Here is a 20106-nt window from a genome sequence, read left to right on the forward strand (position 1 = left end):
GTAGCATAGTCAAGACCGCATTTTACCAGCTTCTTTACAAGAATATCATGGGGCACCTTGTCAAATGCCTTGCTGAAATCAAGGTAGGCTACATCCACTGCGTTCCCTTCATCTACCAGGCTTGTAATTCTGTCAAAAAACGAGATCAGGTTAGTCTGACATGACTTATTTTTCAGAAATCCATGCTGACTATTGGTGATCACAGCATTCCTTTCTAGGTGCTCACAGACTGTTTTCTTAATGATCTGCTCCAGAATCTTCCCTGCTATTGATGTCAGACTGACTGGGAACCACCAGAAGGCCCTCGGAGCTGGACCTCAGTGTCCGGGCTGAACGATGGGGGTGGAGATGCTCCTTCAGGTATACTGGGCCGAGGCCTTTAGGGCTTTAAAGGTCAGCACCAACACTTTGAATTGTGCTCGGAAACATACTGGGAGCCAATGTAGATCCTTTAGGACCGGTGTTCTATGGTCCTGGCGGCCAAGTCCCCAGCTGAGCTGCTACATTCTGCATCAGTTGTAGTTTTTGAGTGACCTTCAAAGGGAGCCCCACACAGAGAGCCTTGCAGTAGTCTGAGCAGGAGATAGCCACATCTGAAGCTTGCAGATAGTTAACAGAGCCAGTGCTTTGTTCTATCCAGCATGATACCTTGATTTTTTAAACGCACACACACACACAGCTTTATTGCAGTCCATAGACCCAAAAATACACAGTATAGTCAAACCTCATGTACAACATAATATATACCAACAGTTATTATGGTGTAAGACTGACCTTGCTAGCCTGGCTTTAGCCTGTACATACCGATTTCTGATTTCTACAGCCTCCGAGAGGAATTTTGCTACAGCCAATGTGATGGCATCAACCTTATCCTCTAGGACAGTGGTGCCCAAACCTCCGGCTGTTTTTGGATTACAACTCCCATCATCCCTAGCTAGCAGGACCAGTGGTCAGGGATGATGGAAACTGTAGTCCCAAAACAGCTGGAGGGCCACGTTTGGCCACCACTGCTCAAGGAGAACCTTGACATGGAAAGAGTCAGCGATTTCAGGTTGTTCTGTTAATATCGGGTTGATTAGATGCCGTCTGACCTGTTTATACAGACTGCAGTGTAATAAAATGTGTTTCGTACATTCAACATCCTGAGAACGTGGGCACAGCCCATCTTGGTATGGGACACCAGCCAATCTTCCCTTATTGTTCTTTTCTTTCCCTCCTCCCTTTCTTGCTTTGTAGGTAAGGAAGATGTAAAGCGGACCTCCAACCCAAGTCCCCACGAGTGTGTTCAGCAAGCCCCATATTTTCAGCCGGGCAATGCCTGGCTCTCTTCACACGTTCCACAGAGGTCTGCTCGCTTCGTTGTATTCCAAGGCTGGGGACCCGGTGCTACATCAGAACTGACGTCCAGCAACTGATGTCTTGCAGAGGCATTCTGGTCATTCGAGGTCTGGAGAATCGGGAACCTTCAGGTGAATAGAGGAACCGCCTTCCCTTCCCTTCTCCCTCCAGAGGCTGCAAGCCAGCCAGGACAGGGCCTGCGTGCACCGCCAGCTCACCATTCAGAGAAGACCCGAGGACTACAATGGAAGAGAATGTGTTCAGTGTACAGCAGATTCAGCCCAATGTCATTTCCGTGAAACTCTTCAAGCGCAAGGTTGGGGGTCTCGGGTTCCTGGTGAAGGAGCGTGTCAGCAAGCCACCGGTGATCATCTCTGACCTGATCCGAGGAGGGGCAGCTGAGCAAAGTGGCCTTATCCAGACCGGGGACATCATCCTCGCCGTGAATGGGCGCCCCCTGGTGGACATGAACTATGACACCGCTCTGGAGGTCCTGAGGAGCATCGCCTCCGAAACCCACGTCGTCCTCATCTTGAGAGGCCCAGAGGGCTTCACCACTCACCTGGAGACGACCTTCGCCGGGGACGGGACGCCCAAGACCGTCCGAGTCACCAGGCCCCTGTGTGCCACCTCCCCATCCGTGGTTGACCTCCCGGCCGGCCTTGGGATCCACACCAAAGATCAGCGGCAAGGAGGTGACCATACAATGGGGGGTTCTGTCAGCTCTCGGTGCACCCGGGAGAATGGGCAGGGGGATGAGTCCCTGGTGCACGTCAATGGGGTGATCGCTGGGTCCGTCCCCAGGGACTCTCTGAAAGGGAGCGGGGACGTTTCTGACCGTTGCCTCAATGGCAGCGTCGAGAACAGCGAACTGTTGAAAGAGATTGAGCCAGTCTTGGACCTCCTGAAGAGCAACAGCAAGGAGCTCAACGGAGATGCGCAGCCCAGGATGGTCACAAGAGACGCGGAGGTCCAGGTGGATGGGTAGGTCCCTTGGCTGTGCACTCTTTGGTGATGTGATATGCAGAGAGCCATTGTGGTGTAATGGTTAGAGTGGTGGGCTAGGGCCTGGGAGACCAGGGTTCGAATCCCCGCTCAGCCACAAAGCTCACTGGGTGACCTTGGAGATCTCTCAGCCTAACAACCTCCCTCACAGGGTTAGGGGAGGAGGAGAACCATGTACCTTGAGCTCCTTGGAAGAAAAGTTGGTATATAAATATAATAAATAAATGTGTCTGTAGGACTTGGTTCCTCAGAAAGAAGCACTGAGAGCAGAAATGATAAGGGCTATCAACAGTTTTATTCATTTTTTAAATTCATATTTATAATTATTTATTAATGTGTGTATATCTATATATCTTTATCTATATCATCTATATCATCTATATCATCTATATCATCTATATCTATATCTATATCTGGCCTTTCTTCCAAGGAGAAGATTTTTCCCTCTCTTCATTTTATCTTCCCCACAATCCTGTGAGGTAGACCACTATTAGGCTAAGTGACAGTAAGTTGCCAAATTTGCTTCATGGCAGAGTTGTGATTTGGACGCTGGTCTCCCTGAGTTGATTTTTTAATATATATATGTATTAGAAAAGTTGTTTTGTAATTTATGGATTTAAGCTTAGTTTTATCGGAATTAATCATTTCTCTGCTTATTCGAGATTCTTATATCCCACCCTACATCCGGTTTGGAGCTCAGGGCAAATAGCTAAATGATGGAACAAAACAGCGTGTTTTAAAGAAAAATTGTTACTGCCGATATAGATGTATTTTTACCAAACGGCTTCGAAGTTTTTAAATCTGAAATGTGGGGTTCTAATATGGCCAATAAATACAACTTCCTGCTGCCAAAGCTCAGCAGAGGTGCTTCAGGGGCCCCCTCCGGACAGGGGAGCTTTTTGCTGGTGTAATGTGCAACATGCCATTGACCCAATAATAGTGCACTGGATTTATACTGGACTGTCCACACATCATTCTGCCTCATTGGTATGTTACTCAGGTTATGTCCCATGAAGGCAAAGCAGAGTATACTGGAAAGAATGCAACCAGACTGGTACAACATTCAACACCTGGTGGTTCTGCTGTGCCAGGGACTGGACTGAGGAGGAATGGTGGGGAGCGCAGCCCCCCTTCTCCTGAACCTTCCTGAGAAGAGGAAGGCGGTCTTGATTTGCAGCGGTGGTTTGAGGAAGGTCACAGGTGAACAGAAGAGTTGGGAGGTGATGGGAGAAGAGAAGGGGTAAACAAAGACAGATCAGCCAGCTGACACCTGATCACTGGAAAGCATTCCCCACCCCCCTTCTCCCAGAACCCAGCATGCATTGAAATTGCAAGAGCAAAAGACTCATAGACGATTAACCCCTGACGGCCACTGTAAAGGGAATTTGCGTTGCTAGGGAGGGCAGCCCAGTTAGAGCAACGGCATTATTCGGGTGGCTGCACCCTCCATATCTCTCAGTGAATCTTGAATAAATACAGTGGTACCTCTGGTTGCGAACAGGATCCATTCCAGAGCCCTGTTCGCAACATGAGCAGAACACAACCTGTGTCTGCGCATGCGCAGGTTGCGATTCGCCACTTCTGAGCATGCGTGTGACATCATTTTGAGTGTCTGCGCATGCATGAGCGGCAAAACCCGGAAGTAACCCTTTCCGGTACCTCCAGGTCGCCGCAGGACGCAACCTGAAAAGACGTAACCGTAACCGAACGTAACAAGAGGTATGACTGTAGATTGGTGAGAATGCCTTCTTTTTCTGTTTCCGGCATCCAGTCGTGAGGGAGGGCGACCGGATTCCCAAGTCCGACTTGCTGCACAGTTCTGGAATGGTGGGTCTGGGTGTTTCAGGAGACTACACTAATAATAGTAACAGTAGTAATGATAATGATAATGATAATGATAATGATAAAGATAATGCCCTGCCCATCTGACTGGGTTGCCCCAGCCACTCTGGGCAGCTTCCAGCGAATAATGAAAACATAATAAAATGTCAAACATTGCAAACTTCCCGATACACGGCTGCCTTCAGATGTCTTCTAAAGGTTGTGTAGTTCTTTGTCTTCTTGACATCTGACAGGAGGGCGTTCCACAGGAAGGGCGCCACCACCAACATGGTGATAAAGATTGCCTGTCCTGACCCTGCTTCTCTCAATATTTGCAGAAAACTGAAATGTACAAAGACCTGGACTTGGTAGCTGCTGCCTGGTTAGAGGTAGCCAACCCATTGCTAGAAGGACTTCACATAGATCTCATTGCAGGGACGGTGGTCCCAAGTCTGGTCTCTTGCGCTAGCTGAAAGTGAGGGGCAAAAGCAGGAGAGACAAGTTTGTAGTCTGTGAGACCCCTTCTTGCGCTATGTGCTTTTCCATAAATGCTTTTGGTTAGATTTGTTTCTGAGACGCCTGCCCAGCTAAGCAGCCATTGCTAAACTGATGCATTTAGTATGTTTGCGAGTTTTCCCTGCTGACATGCAGCAATTGGTTGGGCACTGTATTATGGTTATGTTAAAGCTCTTTTGCCTACTTATCATGGGCATAGTCAGGATTTCTGTTGCGGGGGGGGGGAAGGGACAGGACAACCACCTGTCACCATCCTCTGTCTGGCTCTGTCTAGCAGATTTGGAATGGCATTTCTCAACTATGGTTGTTTTAAATTGCTTTCTTTTGACCCCCAAGAGTTCAGAAAAATCTGTCAAAATCTTCAGACATTTGAAAACTAAGAAGTTAAATAATAAAAAAAGAAAACCAGGGAGTACCTTTCATGCAGTTAACAAGCATATTTTGCAAAATTACAATGAACACACCTTTTTCAGCTTATTTTTTTAAAAAAATCAAAACTAAAACAAGTTTCTTGGATTTGCTGAAAACCTTTCATGACATCATCCGAGTGACCTCAGTGAGCATTTCGATTTCAAATATTCCAATTATTTCTACTTTTAGTTAATTTTTTTTAATTGACTTGATTTAGGTGGGTCAGCTGCCCCCCTGCTCCTCTGGCTACACCCATTATGTATTGTATGATGCTGTGATTTTATGGATTTATTATATAAATATATAAGGTGGGTAAGGAGCCCTGCAGGATCAGGCCAAAGACCCGTTGAGTCCAGCATCCTGTTCTCACAGTGCCCAACCAGATCCCCAAATGAGGAAACCTGCAAGTGGGCTCTACTCTATAGCTTGAATCCCACAGGGTGGTAAACTGACCTGGGATAGCTCAGATGGTAAAGCATAAGACTCTTAATCTCAGGGTTGTGGGTTTGAGCCCCACATTGGGCAAAAGATTCATGCATTGCAGGGGGATGGACTAGATGACCCTACTAGTCCCTTCCTACTTTACTATTCTATGAAACTTTCAAGATGCCCCTCTGGCTTCTGCATAATAGTTGCAGGATCATGCTCCTGAATAGCATGCTTTGCATCTTCCTTTTCTTTGCAGCACTCTATATTTCCTTTGTTGAAGCACGAAAGGGGTCTGTAGTTCGGGGATAGTGACTTCCCTCTGTTTGCTGGCTCTCACTTTAAAAAAAAACACACACACACACACAAAAAAAAAAAACCCTGTCATTAAAGCAACCATCAGCAAATGGTGCCAATTAATTAATGCTTGCAGCCCTAGTTTCATGGAATTAAAACTAAGTCATCACTTTGACATACCTGAGCGTTCACTGAATTCATTCATTCATAGTTTTTTTGCCCCAACTTGTTAAGATTGTCTCAGGTGCCTATCTCCGGAAAAAAACCCCACTAAAAAAAGCTGACAGGTTTGCCTTCTTGTCATCTTCCTTCCCCTCTCCCCCCCCCCCGCCCCCACCTTTCATTGTCGTCTTTTCTCCATAACTGAATGGCAAGAAGGAAGTGATCAAAGCTGCTAGGATCGTAATCCCCTCCACACTTCATTCTGGATAAGCAAAGCCACTGAGACTGGATGCAAAGTCCTGGTAATGACTGTGGGTGGTGCTCTCATTCTGCATCCCACCTTCAGGCAGGATTAGGAAGGAGAGAGTGACTTAGAGGGGTGGTCCTACCCAACAGGCCATCAGAAGCCAAATATTCGGCTAGGTATGGGCAGGGCTATTGGGACACGGGTGGCACTGTGGTCTAAACCACAGAGCCTAGGGCTTGCCGATCAGAAGGTCAGCGGTTCAAAACCCCTCAATGGGGTGAGCTCCTGTTGTTCGGTCCCAGCTCCTGCCAACCTAGCAGTTCAAAAGCGCACCAGTGCAAGTAGATAAATAGGTACCGCTCCGGCGGGACGACAAATGGTGTTTCCATGCAGTCCTCTGGTTCGCCAGAAGCAGCTTAGTCATGCTGGCCACATGACCCGGAAACTGTCTGCGGACAAACGCCGGCTCCCTCGGCCAGTAAAGTGAGATGAGCACCGTAACCCCATAGTTGTTCGCGACTGGACTTAACTGTCAGGGGTCCCTTTACCTTTATGGACAGGGCTGGGCATAACTGGGGTAGCTCAGTCGGTAGATTTTGAGACTCCTAATCTCAGGCTCCTGGGTTCGAACCCTACATTCCTGCATTCTAGGGGTTTGGACTGCTAGATGACCCTCCCGGTCCCTTCCAGCTGTACAGTTCTATGATTCTATGTGCTTTGAAAATACAGAAGCATTACAATTCTGCACCACAGTAAACTCAGATTTGGAGACGGAGGGAAGCCGCTATCTATGATACGTATAAATTCTGCAAATATGCAAATTGTTGTTTTGCTTTCTGCAGGGTTTGCGGCGTTGCACCCAGCAGTTTGCACCACTTCTTGTCGAAACAGAAACCTTTACAAGGTCCTGAAAAAGAAAGGGGGGGGGACTGTGAATAGGGGTTCAGCGGTTAAACCATCTGCCTTGCACGCAGCATTATCCAAGTTTGATCTCAGCTGGCATTTCCAGATTGGGCTGGAAGGGACTCCTGTATGAAACCCTGGAAAGCTGCTGCCAGCCAGTGCAGACAGTGCTGAGTTAGATGGACCAGCCTTTTTCTACCAAGGAGCTCAAGGTTCTCCCCTCCCCATTTCATCCTCACAAGAACCCTGTGAAGTAGGCTTGGCTGAGAGACAATGACTGGCCTCCAAGGTCACTCATTCCCTGTGGGGATTTGAACCTTGGTCTCCCAGTTCCTAGTCTGACCATCTAACCCCATGGTTCCCATGGCACACGCCCCACAGGGGGGCAATTTGATTTTTAAGGGGGGCAATTTGGAAGCTCATTGAGACCAAGTTAATGGCCTTTTAGGCTTCCTCTACGTGAATAGGAGTTCACTTTTTAAATAATAAGAATTATATGTCATGGGGAGGGAGTGTGTATCAGGATTTTAGAGATGCTTGGTTGGGGCATGGCCAATGAAAGGTTGGGAACCACTGGTCTAACCACTCTGCCACACTGGCTCTCTCCTGTGTGGCAGAATTATGACCACACGCCCCAAGGATTGAGCCTTGTGAGCAAAGACTCCATCTTCATCATTTAGGTTGCCTACCCCCTACTCTCTCTGTGGATAGACAGTGGGGTGGGATCCTGATGCAAAAAAGACCCTTCTGTTAGCATTTAACTATCACCCAGGGTGCAAATTCCGATGCCCCCTAGACAGCATGTGAGATGCTAAGGAAAGACGTCTTCCCCACCCATGAGAGGTTGGGTGGCCATCTGTCATGGATGCTTTAGCTGAGATTCCTGCATTGCAAGGGGGTTGGACTAGATGACCCTTGGGGTCCCTTCCAGCTCTACGATTCTGTGATTCTATGAGAGGCATTGGGGAGGCATTCTACCTCCTCCCAGCTCCTGGGTAAAAATAGAGCATGGCTCATTCAGTGCCCAGTAACCTTGTTCTATTTTCCCCGCTTGCCTAAAGATGGCTGTCACGTCGTATATCCAGCTCCCAATGATGCCATCTAGATAGACTTCTGCGGCGAACTCCTTACAACCATTCAGAAGCATTTATTTACATATAGGAAGGGACATTGCTTGGCATCAGAGCCCACGCATTGCGCAGAGAAGATCCTGGGTTCAACCTCTGGCATCTCCCTGGGTAGGAAAAGCAATCAAGCTGCAAGCTTCCTTTAAGAGCAGTATGTTTTTCCCAGAGGCTCTGGGGTGGCCAGTGGAGGCTAGGCCATTTGGGCAAATTGGAGCATTGCCCCACTGACCTCAGCCTGCCCTCAGCCAAATCCGACCCTGCCTGCCAACTTCCTTACAACTAGTCCAAGGGATGGCGCTGCCTGCCAGCTTCCTCTTCCTTAGTCTCCTTTGTGCTTTTGTAGAACACAGCAGGAGGGAGGATGGGGACAAAACTAGAATTTGTTGCTTCTGCCTCTCATTGTCTCTGGCGCCACCTACTGTTGGCCTTTCTGCCTGTCATTGGAGCTGGCACCACCTACTGTTGACGCGGGTGGCGCTGTGGGTTAAGCCACAGAGCCTAGGACTTGTCGATCAGAAGGTCGCGGTTCAAATCCCCGCAATGGGGTGAGCTCCCATTGCTCGGTCCCTGCTCCTGCCAACCTAGCAGTTCGAAAGCACGTCAAAGTGCAAGTAGATAAATAGGTACCACTCCGGTGGGAAAGTAAACGGCGTTTCCGTGCGCTGTTCTGGTTTGCCAGAAGCGGCTTAGTCATGCTGGCCACATGACCCGGAAGCTGGACACCGGCTCCCTCGGCCAATAAAGTAAGATAAGTGCCGCAACCCCAGAGTCGTTCATGACTGGACCTAATGGTCAGGGGTCCCTTTATCTTTACTGTTGAGTTTCCTGCTTTCTGCCCTTCCAGCCCCAATGGGCGCCAGCCAGCACTCGGTGTAACCAAAGCTCATGGGGTTGACCATAACACAGCAGTAGAACGCTTGCACTGCAGGCATCAAGTTCAAAGTTCAAGTTGGTCTTCCAAGGAGCCCAGATTGCCATCACCAGTCAGTGTGGACAGCACACTGCTAGGCAGCTTCCTGAAATAGGTGACCATGAGATTTGTCCCCCGGCGCTGGTGGATATGTCTTTGCTTGCTTAGCTTTCTTCCTGACATGCTAGTTGGGGTTGTTATGCGCAGAGGCACAGTCATATCATCTGCTCTGTGATTGGTGCATGGGCTGCACCAGCGGAATTAGTTGATATCTCCACCCGGAACGCAGATTGCTTCGGTTCCAAGTCGTCCTGTCACTCACCCAAGGAGGGGCGAACATCAGCCATGGGGGCTGCGAGGAGTCCAGGATGACTCACTCACTTGGAAACAAAAGTCAGCAGCATCAGCTGTGGGGAGGACTCAGGTCCCTTAGGGGCAATACACAAATATGCACAGAGAAAGAGGGAGAGGAATAAATAGCAGGGCAGAGCAGGGCACAGAAAGCTGGAAGGCTGGAGATGGAAAAAAATCTAGTGCCTGGAGAGATGAGATATCCGAAATGAAACAGGTAGCTGTCGTTTATGGCATCTGATCTGCTGGCAACAGAGTTTGCAGGCAGGCCATCTTCCCACAGAGGACAGGGGAGAAAGACAGTTTGGTTCACGTTTAAAAGCCAGCCTGCCTCATTTGAAATCCTTTGGAATGGGCACTTCTCCAAATTTTGCAATGCACTTCTGCAGACAAGTGTTGGTGCAGTGGTCAGAGTACTGGACTAGGACCCAGAAGAGACCAGGGTTGAAATCCCCACTTGGCCATGAAGCTCTCGCTGGGAGCCAGTCACCAGCTCTCGACCTAATCTACCTCACAGGGTTATTGTGGGGGATTAAAGGAGGAGGGAGAACTGTGTGCCACCTTGAGTGCCGCAGAAGAAAAGGTGGGGAATAAATGCAATAAGTAAATAAATGTGCTAGGGTAAAGTGTAAGCGTATAGATCAGTGAAAATGAAATGCATTATATTAGGAGGATTTCACTCTTAGGTACACATGTTGGTTAGATAAATGGCATGGAGATGGTAGAGAGAGAAAAGATTTTGTCCCTCTCTCATAATACAGTGGTACCTCGGGTTAAGTACTTAATTCATTTCGGAGGTCCGTACTTAACCTAAAACTGTTCTTAACCTGAAGCACCACTTTAGCTAATGGGGCCTCCTGCTGCTGCTGCGCCGCCGGAGCCCAATTTCTGTTCTTAACCTGAAGCAAAGTTCTTAACCTGAAGCACTATTTCTGGGTTACTGGAGTCTGTAACCTGAAGCATATGTAACCTGAAGCGTATGTAACCTGAGGTACCACTGTATCAGAATCCACGAGCATTCAATGAAGCTGAGCGCTGAAAGACTCAGGACAGATAAAATAAATTACTTATTCACTCCGTACTTATTAACGGGCACTGTTAGAAACTCAGGTATATACGGTAAGCTAGGTGACAAATGTCTCCTTAAACCAAGGTTACATTCCAAATCGTAATGTCTAGTTGCCATTTGGGGGCAAGATGGCTCTAAAGTCTTTTTTCCCCAAAGGATGGGCTGAATGTGATTGTTTCTCAGTTAAACATCTGGCTAGTTCAGATGACAACACTGAGCTAAGTTAAGAACTTTGGGAACTGAAAGAAGAAAAGTCACTTGATCCAGGGACAGTCCACATATCTATCAGCCTATTCCTACCTCTCTCTTTTTAATGGTGACACGGACCATTCATAAAGTAGGGATATTCTTCACAACTGTGAGCAGGGCAGTGGGGTGGGGTAACTGAAGGCAACCTGCAACAATTAACTGTAATGTTGCTTACTGCTCCTGCTCAGGCTGCGCAGAAAAAGCATTTTGGTTCCTGGAATTCATTCTGGTTGTGCAGATAAAATATAACTCATAGAATTCTACAGGATGAGATATCAGTGTGTGTCAACAGTCAAGATCCAGTGATCCCAAGGCATGCAATTCCAGATAGTGGAGAGGTCAGAAGCCATCCTGACGCCCAGGCACCTTTGCTTGGCCACAAGTGGTCAATAAAGGTAAAGGTAAAGGGACCCCTGACCATTAGGTCCAGTCGTGACCGACTCTGGTGTTGCGGCGCTCATCTCACTTTATTGGCCGAGGGAGCCGGCGTACAGCTTCTGGATCACGTGGCCAGCATGACTAAGCCGCTTCTGGCGAACCAGAGCAGCACATGGAAACACCATTTACCATCCCGCTTATTTATCTACTTGCACTTTGACGTGCTTTCGAACTGCTAGGTGGGCAGGAGCAGGGATCGAGCAATGGCAGCTCACCCCGTCGCGGGGATTCGAACCGCCGACCTTCTGATCGGCAAGTCCTAGGCTCTGTGGTTTAACCAACAGCGCCACCCATGTCAATAGCCAGGTGCAAAATGCGCCTGGCCCTGGCTAATTTCGAACCCTGCCCACGGGAGGCAGTGGTGGCCCCCAGCTTCTATGGCTTTAAAAGAGGATTGGATAAATTTGTGGAGGAGGAGAGGGCTAGCAATGGCTACTATCCACAATGGCTTCAGAATACAAGCTGCTGTAAATTGCAGGCAGGGATAGTGTTCTTGTGCTCAAATCCTGCCTGTGGGCTTTCCCATTTGGGCAGCTGGTTGGCCCCTGTGAGAACAGGATGCTGGACTAGACGAGCCACTGGCCTGATCTGGCAAGCTCTTCTTACATTGAACAAGTTGTAAGTGGAAAACATTGTGTTGTGAAAATCATTGCTCTGGAGTAGGATTAGTGGAAGGGACTAAGCTTCTCACGGAGGACTTTGGGTACCACCCTCAGGCACTTCCTGAGCTCTACGGTGTCCTTGCTGCTAAATCTTTTTATTTATTGTTTCTTTCTTTCTCCCTTTCCTTTCTTTTTCTAATTCTAAATCTGCCCTCAAGTACATCCTTGTGGGTTAGCTGGTGGATAGCAAGGCAAAGCCTCTGGATTCCCTTCAGTTCTACCTTTGCCTCCCACTGGGCACTTGAGCTCTTTATCTTTGCACATGATGGTCTCATGTTCTCAGGTAGGAAGTGTTTGTCCCTTTCTTCTGGGTACATTTCAGCCTTGCCTCTGTTAATTGCAGGCTGGCAGGAGGAGGAAGGAGGGGGCTTTCTGCTTTCCCTTTGATCCCCTAGGATGTGGGCCAAGCCCCACCTCTCCAAGACCCCAGATCCCCTTTTCAGCATGTTCAGATTAGATCAGCCTCTTTTCTTGCTCGGTCGAATTGAGATGTGCATGTCCTCAGAGGACTTTGTGGGGGAAACTCAAGCTCTTACCTTTGCCTGGCCTGCCAATCTTGAAATAGAAATCTTAGTGACCGGACAGGGAAAGCCGTCAATTGCCTATGGAGAGATCTAACCAGGAACTGAAGTTCTCTTCCTCCTTGGGACTTTCAGACACAGCTGGGCAAGCGAGGAGTTGTGGGAATGCTGACAAGACAGAGGAGCCTGCCTCAGGGCAGGCTGGGTCTGATGCTGGGGCTAAACTAGACTCCCTCTGTGTGTGAGAGACGGACAGACAGACAGACAGAGAGAGAGAGGGATGGAGGATGTGTTTTAACTGAAAAGTAGCACTGGAGGTTCTGAGCAGGAGCACAGAAGTAAGTGGGGAGGAGATACTTAACCCTTCCCTCCCCGCCCATTTTCCTACAGAACCTATCTCCCCTACCTCAGCTATTTCCCCACATGAAGGGGGAAATGTGCAGGTTCTGTAGGGAGAAAACCAACTGAACTGAGGGCAACTTCGAGCTGACCAATTATGGGAGAGGTAAGGGTTTGGCTACCCTCTCCTCTTTCTTCATTGAGATTGGCAACTCCCCTTGCTTGCTTTTTACTGGTGTGTGTGGGAGGAAAGGAGGGAACAAGAGGGAGATGAGCTGTAGCTCAATTGCAGAGCATTGGTTTTGCACACAGAAAGGCCTGGATTCCACCCCTGGCATCTTCTGGTAGGACTTGAAGATGTTAGGGTAAAGGGACCCCTGACCATTAGGTCCAGTTGTGGCCGACTCTGGAGTTGCAGTGCTCATCTCGCTTTATTGGCCGAGGGAGCTGGCATACAGCTTCCGGGTCATGTGGCCAGCATGACTAACGCCGCTTCTGGCAAACCAGAGCAGTGCACAGAAACGCCGTTTACCTTCCCGCCGGAGCGGTACCTATTTATCTACTTGCACTTTGACGTGCTTTTGAACTGCTAGGTTGGCAGGAGCAGGGACTGAGCAATGGGAGCTCACCCCGTCGCGGGGATTCGAACCACCGACCTTCTGATCGGCAAGTCTTAGGCTCTGTGGTTTAACCCACAGCGCCACCTGCATCCCCAGGAAGATGCTATGCCTGCCTGAAACCCTTGAGAGTTCCTGCTAGTCAGTGTAGACATTACTGAACTCAGTGGACCAACAGTCTCATATGGGATGAGGCAGGTTCCGATATTCCTTTGCTCCTATCAGCTGTGGGGCTCCCCATCAAAGACATCTTAACACAGAGGCCCATCGAAACCTGGAACCTGCACAGCTAAGGTTTCCTTCTCCTGTTCTCCGTTTAAAAGTGTGCACAGTGCACATGCTGGGGTTGATGTGTGTTGAATGGAGAATGTGCATATACATTAGGCATTTTGCACAGTTGCTCTTTGGGATGCAGACTGTGTGCACATTAGAAGCATGGTTAGAGAACAGCGGGCATTGCCCCGCCATTATGCATAACCTCCATAGGCCATGAAAAATTCATGCATTAATGAGGAAATGTGCATAAGGGTCCAAGTGGAGAATATGCACATTGACTTGGCTAATGTACCAAAAATACCCTACTTGTGCTAATGAGTTGCATGCCCCTCATCTGTCCCGATTTAAGCAGGGCATCCTGTTTTGGGGGCATGCATGCTCTCACACACGTCACCTGACTCCCCCGAGATTGCGGCTGTGAAAGACACTGATTTTGGGGTGCTTTGCTTTTGCACGAGTCACGTGACTCACACAGGAGCTCGGCCCCAAAAGACACACATCCTGGTTTTCCTTGGGGCCACGTTGGAGGGTATGGAGTTGTACACATCCATCAACATCATTTTTGAGACTGTTCACACTAATGGGGCGATTAAGCAAAAAAATAAAAATAAACCCACCACTCTGTGAGCAAAGGTCACTGCATTATTTTCCCCTAGAATCTGGTGAATGTGCAAAACACCTGGTCATTTATGCAGATTCTCCATTTGACTTGCACTAGTCAGTTTCATGCATGGGGGTGAGTAATGGAGAAGGAGATGTACGGTACTTCTTAAGTAGTCCTCCCCTCTAATACCTTCTTCCCCTGCAATAGCAAAATTGACTAGCAAAGGAAGGAAGGAAGATTCAAGCAGCAGATTCAGCCCTTCTTCAGAAACAGATCCTCATGCAAGTAACTCCTTCAGCTTTCTGCTTGATGTGGCAGGTTGGGGCATTTATTCCCAAGTACGCTGCAGGGTGGACTGCAAGTCTGCAGGGAGCAGCGCGTGAAATATTTAACTGGACAGAGAGTCCAAGGCACAAATGGGAACAAAATGAGGTGGGTGTGACTTGAACAGGTCTTCCCCCCACTTTTTCTAAGCTGCTGCTGTCCTGTGTACAAAAAAGAGGGCACAGCTATGCCCACCCATGGGAAGAATCCTGTGCATGAGCCAAATTTGGCCCACCAAGCTCATCTGCTGATGAGCAGGAGGACAGGGATTTACCATGCAGTACCTATGCAATTCTGTTCCCAGCATGGTGCAAGATTGTGAAGTCTAAGTGTCAGGATTTAATCTCCACTTAGCTGTCTGTGGGGATGCAGGTGGCACTGTGGGTTAAACCACAGAGCCTAGGGCTTGCTGATCAGAAGGTTGGCGGTTCGAATCCCCACAACGGGGTGAGCTCCCATTGCTCGGTCCCTGCTCCTGCCAACCTAGCAGCTCAAAAGCATGTCAAAGTGCAAGTAGATAAATACCTTCCAGTGGGAAGGTAAATGGCGTTTCCGTGTGCTGCTCTGGTTTGCCAGAAGTGGCTTAGTCATGCTGGCCACATGACCCGGAAGCTGTACGCCGGCTCCCTCGGCCAGTAAAGCGAGATGTGCGCCACAACCCCAGAGTCAGCCACGACTGGACCTAATGGTCAGGGGTCCCTTTACCTTTACCTAGCTGTCTATGAGTAGAGATTCAGGAGAAGGGTGCAAGATCGTGGATGTAAAAGGGGAGGAGAGATTCCCCCACAAACATGGGCGTAGCCAAGGGAGAGCAGCGGGACAGCTGCCCCTCTGAAATCAAGTAAATCAATTAAAAAAACACTAATGGAGGTTCCGCCTGCCCCCACAACATAACTCCTGGCCATGCTTTTGCAAGTCTCCTCCCTCTTCCCTTCCTGGTTTCAAGGACTTAAAGGGGGAGAGGTTTGCAAATGCATTTGTGAGCCTCCCTCTTCCTTCACTTTCAAGTCCCTGATAGCATAAAGAAAGTCGTAAAATGCGAAGCAGTCACAAAGAGGCATTTGCAAGTCTCCTCCCTCTTCCTTTTTAAGATCCCAGCAGAAGGGATTTTTGACAGGTGGCAAACCCACTCACCTTTCAAACCCAGCTCGTGAGGCAGATCCTGATAAGGATCTGTCCCACGGAGCCGAAAAAGGTTCCCCACCCCTGGCCTACACCACATCACATATTTGATTATCCTTTTGTGTTTCACCTCCTGGGTTTCTATTTGCAATTAGATCAACAAGCCTAATCATGAATAAGAATTTGCTGCAGATCAAAGTTTCCTGTTGCTCCTTTCTAGCTCCCCCCCCCCCCCAGTTTCTCTTTCATTATCAAAGTCTCTCTCCCTCCCTCTTCCCTTCCTTTCTCTCCTTCCCCTTTCAGGGGGAGGCAGAGAATTACCACAATTGCATCCTGAATCCAGAAACCTTGCTAATTCCATTTTGATAGTAAGCTTCACTGCTCCCTGATCTCCCAGCCACAGGATCTTCGTGATCCTGCCGATGAGCCAGTGTGGTGTAGTGGTTAGAGTGTTGCCCTAGGTAAAAGGTAAAGGTAAAGGGACCCCTGACCATTAGGTCCAGTCATGGCCGACTCTGGGGTTGCGGTGCTCATCTCGCTTTATTGGCCGAGGGAACCGGCGTACAGCTTCCAGGTCATGTGGCGAGCATGACTAAGCCACTTCTGGCTAACCAGAACAGTGCATGGAAACGCCATTTACTTTCCCGCTGGAGCGGTACCTATTTATCTACTTGCACTTTGACGTGCTTTTGAACTGCTAGGTTGGCAGGAGCAGGGACCGAGCAACGGGAGCTCACCCCGTCGTGGGTATTTGAACCACCGACCTTCTGATCGGCAAGTCTCTAGGCTCTGTGGTTTAACCCACAGCACCACCCGCATCCCACCCGTTGCCCTAGGACTTGGGTTCAAATCCCCGCTTGGCCATGAACCTCACTTGAATGTGACCTTGGGCCAGTCACTGCCTCTCAACCTAACCTGCTTCGCAGTGTTATTGTGGGGATTAATGTGGAGGGGGAGAGCCATCTATGCCACCTTGAGCTCCTTGGAGGGAAACGGTGGGATATGAATGCAATAAAAAAGAAATGAATTAGAAATCCTGTCTTACAGGGTGCGTTCCCAGGTTGTCGACTCCCTGGTGTTGCTTCTAGGCTGTCAGTATTTTGTGGGAGGACTCCAACCACATACCAGAATTTTGGGGTTTCACAACGGAACTGGATGAAAGCTCTTTCTTGCCCTAGTGTCAGGGTGGGGAATCTTTGTCATGCCAAGTGTTGTTAGCATACAGCTCCCATCATCCCCCTGAATCTGGGTCCTGCCAGCAGAGGCTGATGGGAGCTGGATTTCAGCAACATCTGGATGGTTCGAATGCAGCAAATCCATTTTGCAGCATTTTATTTTTATTTTATTTTTTGAATTAGGAAAGCGATAGAGGGAAAGCCTCGAAAGGTGTGGGATGGGCAATTATTTTTATTTATGTAAGACCATTTACATATCGCTTAATTATTTGCATCTCGAAGTGGCCTACATTAAAAAACAATCCGCTGAAAATGGGGCACTCTTCCTATATACATAGACATGCTGCACCTCACCAGGGAGGACATTCCACAACTGGGGAGCCATCACGGAAAAGGCCCTGTCACAGGTCAGGGGCCACCAAGGTAGTCCCTGCAGTTGGGGCCACCAACAAGCCTTCATGTGACGATCTTAGAGTCTGAGGTATATAGACATCATTTCTGGGATTGCCTCACTTCAGAACAGCCCAGAATGGAGACTTGAGATTCTGCAGCAAGGCCAATTCATTCTCTCTCTCTCTCTCTCTCTCTCTCTCTCCCTTTTTATTTATTTGTTTGTTTGTTTGTTTTATTTTTTTATACCACACACATCTGGCTGGGTTTCCCCAGCCACTCTGGGTGGCTCCCAGCATAATAATAATAATAATAATAATAATAATAATAATAATAATAAAGCAGTGATAAAACATCAAACATTAAAAACTTCCCTAAGCAGGGCTGCCTTCAGATGTCTTCTAAAAGTCAGATAGTTGTTTATTTCCTTGACATCTGATAGGAGGGCGTTCTACAGGCCGGGTGCCACTACCGAGAAGGCCCTCTGACTGCTTCCCTGTAACTTCACTTCTTGCAGTGAGGGAACCGCCAGAAGGCCCTCGGAGCTGGACCTCAGTGTCCAGGCTGAACGATGGGGGTGGAGACGCTCCTTCAGGTATACTGGGCCAAAGCCGTTTAGGACTTTAAAGGTCAGCACCAACACTTTGAATTGTGCTCAGAAACGTACTGGGAGCCAACGTAGATCTTTCAGGACCGGTGTTATATGGTCTCAGTGGCCACTCCCAGTCACCAGTCTAGCTGCCACATATGATTTCCCACGCCTGGTTTACAGGGCTGAGGACAATTGCAGTTGCTCACATGGAAATGTTATGAAAACCTGCTCTAAAGTTCCCATTGCAGCAATATTCCTGTTTATGGAGCACTGTCAGAATGCTTTTGTGTTCCTTGCAGATATTTTCTGGGCCCCAAGCGGGGCAGTGGGTGGCAGGAAGCACACCCCAGGTGTGTTTCAGAACAAGGGTTCCAGTCCAGTCACAGATTATACTTCTAGCTGAGTGGATTGTCTTCTACCTTGGTAAGGAAGGAAATGTGTCTGCTTTCCCAGCTTGGTGTTTATATTTCGGTGGAATGGCTTTGATCAGATAAAGTGAGGGAGGGAGCAAGCAGAACCCCACCCACCATTAAAGCGCATTTGCCAAAGTTAAGTTGACAGAAGAAGAAGAAGAAGAAGAAGAAGAAGAAGAAGAAGAAGAAGAAGAAGGAGAAGAAGAAGGAGAAGAAGAAGAATTCTTTTATTTATACCCCATCCACCTGGCTGGGTTTCCCCAGCCACTTTTGGATGCTTACAGCACATAAAAAAATTGTAAAACATTAAACGTTAAAAATTTCCCAATACAGGGCTGCCTTCAGATGTCGTCTAAAGGTCAGATAGTTGTTTATTTCCTTGACATCTGATGGGAGGGCGTTCCACAGGGAGGGTGCCACTACCGAGAAGGCCCTCTTTTGCCTGGTTTCCTGTAACCTTGCAGTGAGGGAACCGCCAGAAGGCCCTCGGAGCTGGACCTCAATGTCCAGGCTGAACGATGGGGGTGGAGACGCTCCTTCAGGTATACTGGGCCCAGGCCTTTTCACCCTGTTGTGGTAACAGCAAAAGAACACAGGAGTATAGGGAGTCAACAGCAGCTGAAACGAGAGGTTGGGACCGGGAGCAACTCAATTCAGTCTGGGTTTTTGAAAGTGAGCCGACCTCATCCACACTTTGCAAAACAACAGGAGAACCAAAGCGCAGGCATGCTTTGTAACAGATGGAATTGTAGAGTTGGAAGGGACCCCCAAGGTTCATCTAGGCCAACCCCTTGCAATGCAGAAATCACACATAAATTTAACCCTGAAATGGACACTCAGCCTATTGTTTAAAACCCTCCAACAAAGGAGAGTCCAGCAGCTGTTTCCCTGTTAAACAGCTCTTACCCTCAGAAAGTCCTTCCTAATGTTTAGCCCTTTCTTGTCCTTCGAATCCACTGCTTTGAGTCCCCCCGTCTGGAGCAGAAGAAACAAGCATGCTCTCTGCCTTCCATGTAACAGCCCTTCCTTCAGATATCTGAAGATGGCTATCCTATCACCTCTCAGTCTTCTCCAACTCCCTTAACCATTCCTCGGCAGGTTCGGTTTCCAGACCCTTGGTCATCTTGGTCGCCTTCCTCTGAACACCTTTCAGCTTGTCGATGCCCTTCTTAAAGTGAGGTGTCCAGAACTGGACACAGAACTCCAGGTGGGGTCTCAGGAGGGCAGAATAGAGTAGTACTGTTACTTCCCTTCATCTGGGCCAGGGGTCTGCAACCTTTAAGTCAAAAAGAGCCACTTGGACCCGTTTCCAAAGGGGAAAAAAACTAGGAGCCGCAAAACTCGTCATTATAAAAATAACTTTTTTCTTACTTTTTTCTCACGTTAAATTAACAAGTTAGCTTTTTTTGTGTGTGAATTCTTCACTCCCCTTCAAAACAGTGACCAGTGTACATGCCCCCTTTCAATGCAGTGACCAGCGTACATGCCACTTACAATGTAGTAGGCGGTCGAGTGGGAAGGTGACGTCGGGACGGTGCGTGACTAACGCACGCACCGCCCCCATGCGACGTCACAGCCAGTACAGCGCCCGCCACAGTGGGGAGTGTCGGGGTGCACAATGCGCCTCCTCCCCTCACTAGTATCTGCCCTGGAGCCGCGGCAAAGGTGTAAAAGAGCCACATGCGGCTCCGGAGCCGTGGGTTGCAGACCCCTGATCTGGGCACTAGACTTCTGTTGATGCACTTCTCTGAATGCTGCACGGTCTCCTTTATTGCACTTAGCCAAAGCCTTTGACAATATA

The 20106-nt window shown here is 48.6% G+C and overlaps 1 protein-coding gene across 4 annotated transcripts in view; it reads left to right on the top strand.

The window, feature by feature from the left end:
• Positions 1 to 20106, top strand: part of NOS1 (nitric oxide synthase 1) — a gene marked incomplete at its 3' end in the record, with an annotated part of 180453 nt that overhangs the window by 103431 nt on the left and 56916 nt on the right. For all 4 annotated transcript variants that reach the window (XM_082202877.1, XM_082202878.1, XM_082202876.1 and 1 more), the window contains exon 2: positions 1237 to 2322. In XM_082202877.1, the coding sequence (XP_082059003.1) occupies positions 1583 to 2322 (740 nt within the window). In that variant the 5' untranslated portion in view covers positions 1237 to 1582. The remainder of the gene's footprint in view (positions 1 to 1236; positions 2323 to 20106) is intronic.

The sequence above is a fragment of the Podarcis vaucheri genome (assembly GCF_965113315.1).
Source record: "Podarcis vaucheri genome assembly, chromosome: 16".
Taxonomy (NCBI): Eukaryota; Metazoa; Chordata; class Lepidosauria; order Squamata; family Lacertidae; genus Podarcis; species Podarcis vaucheri.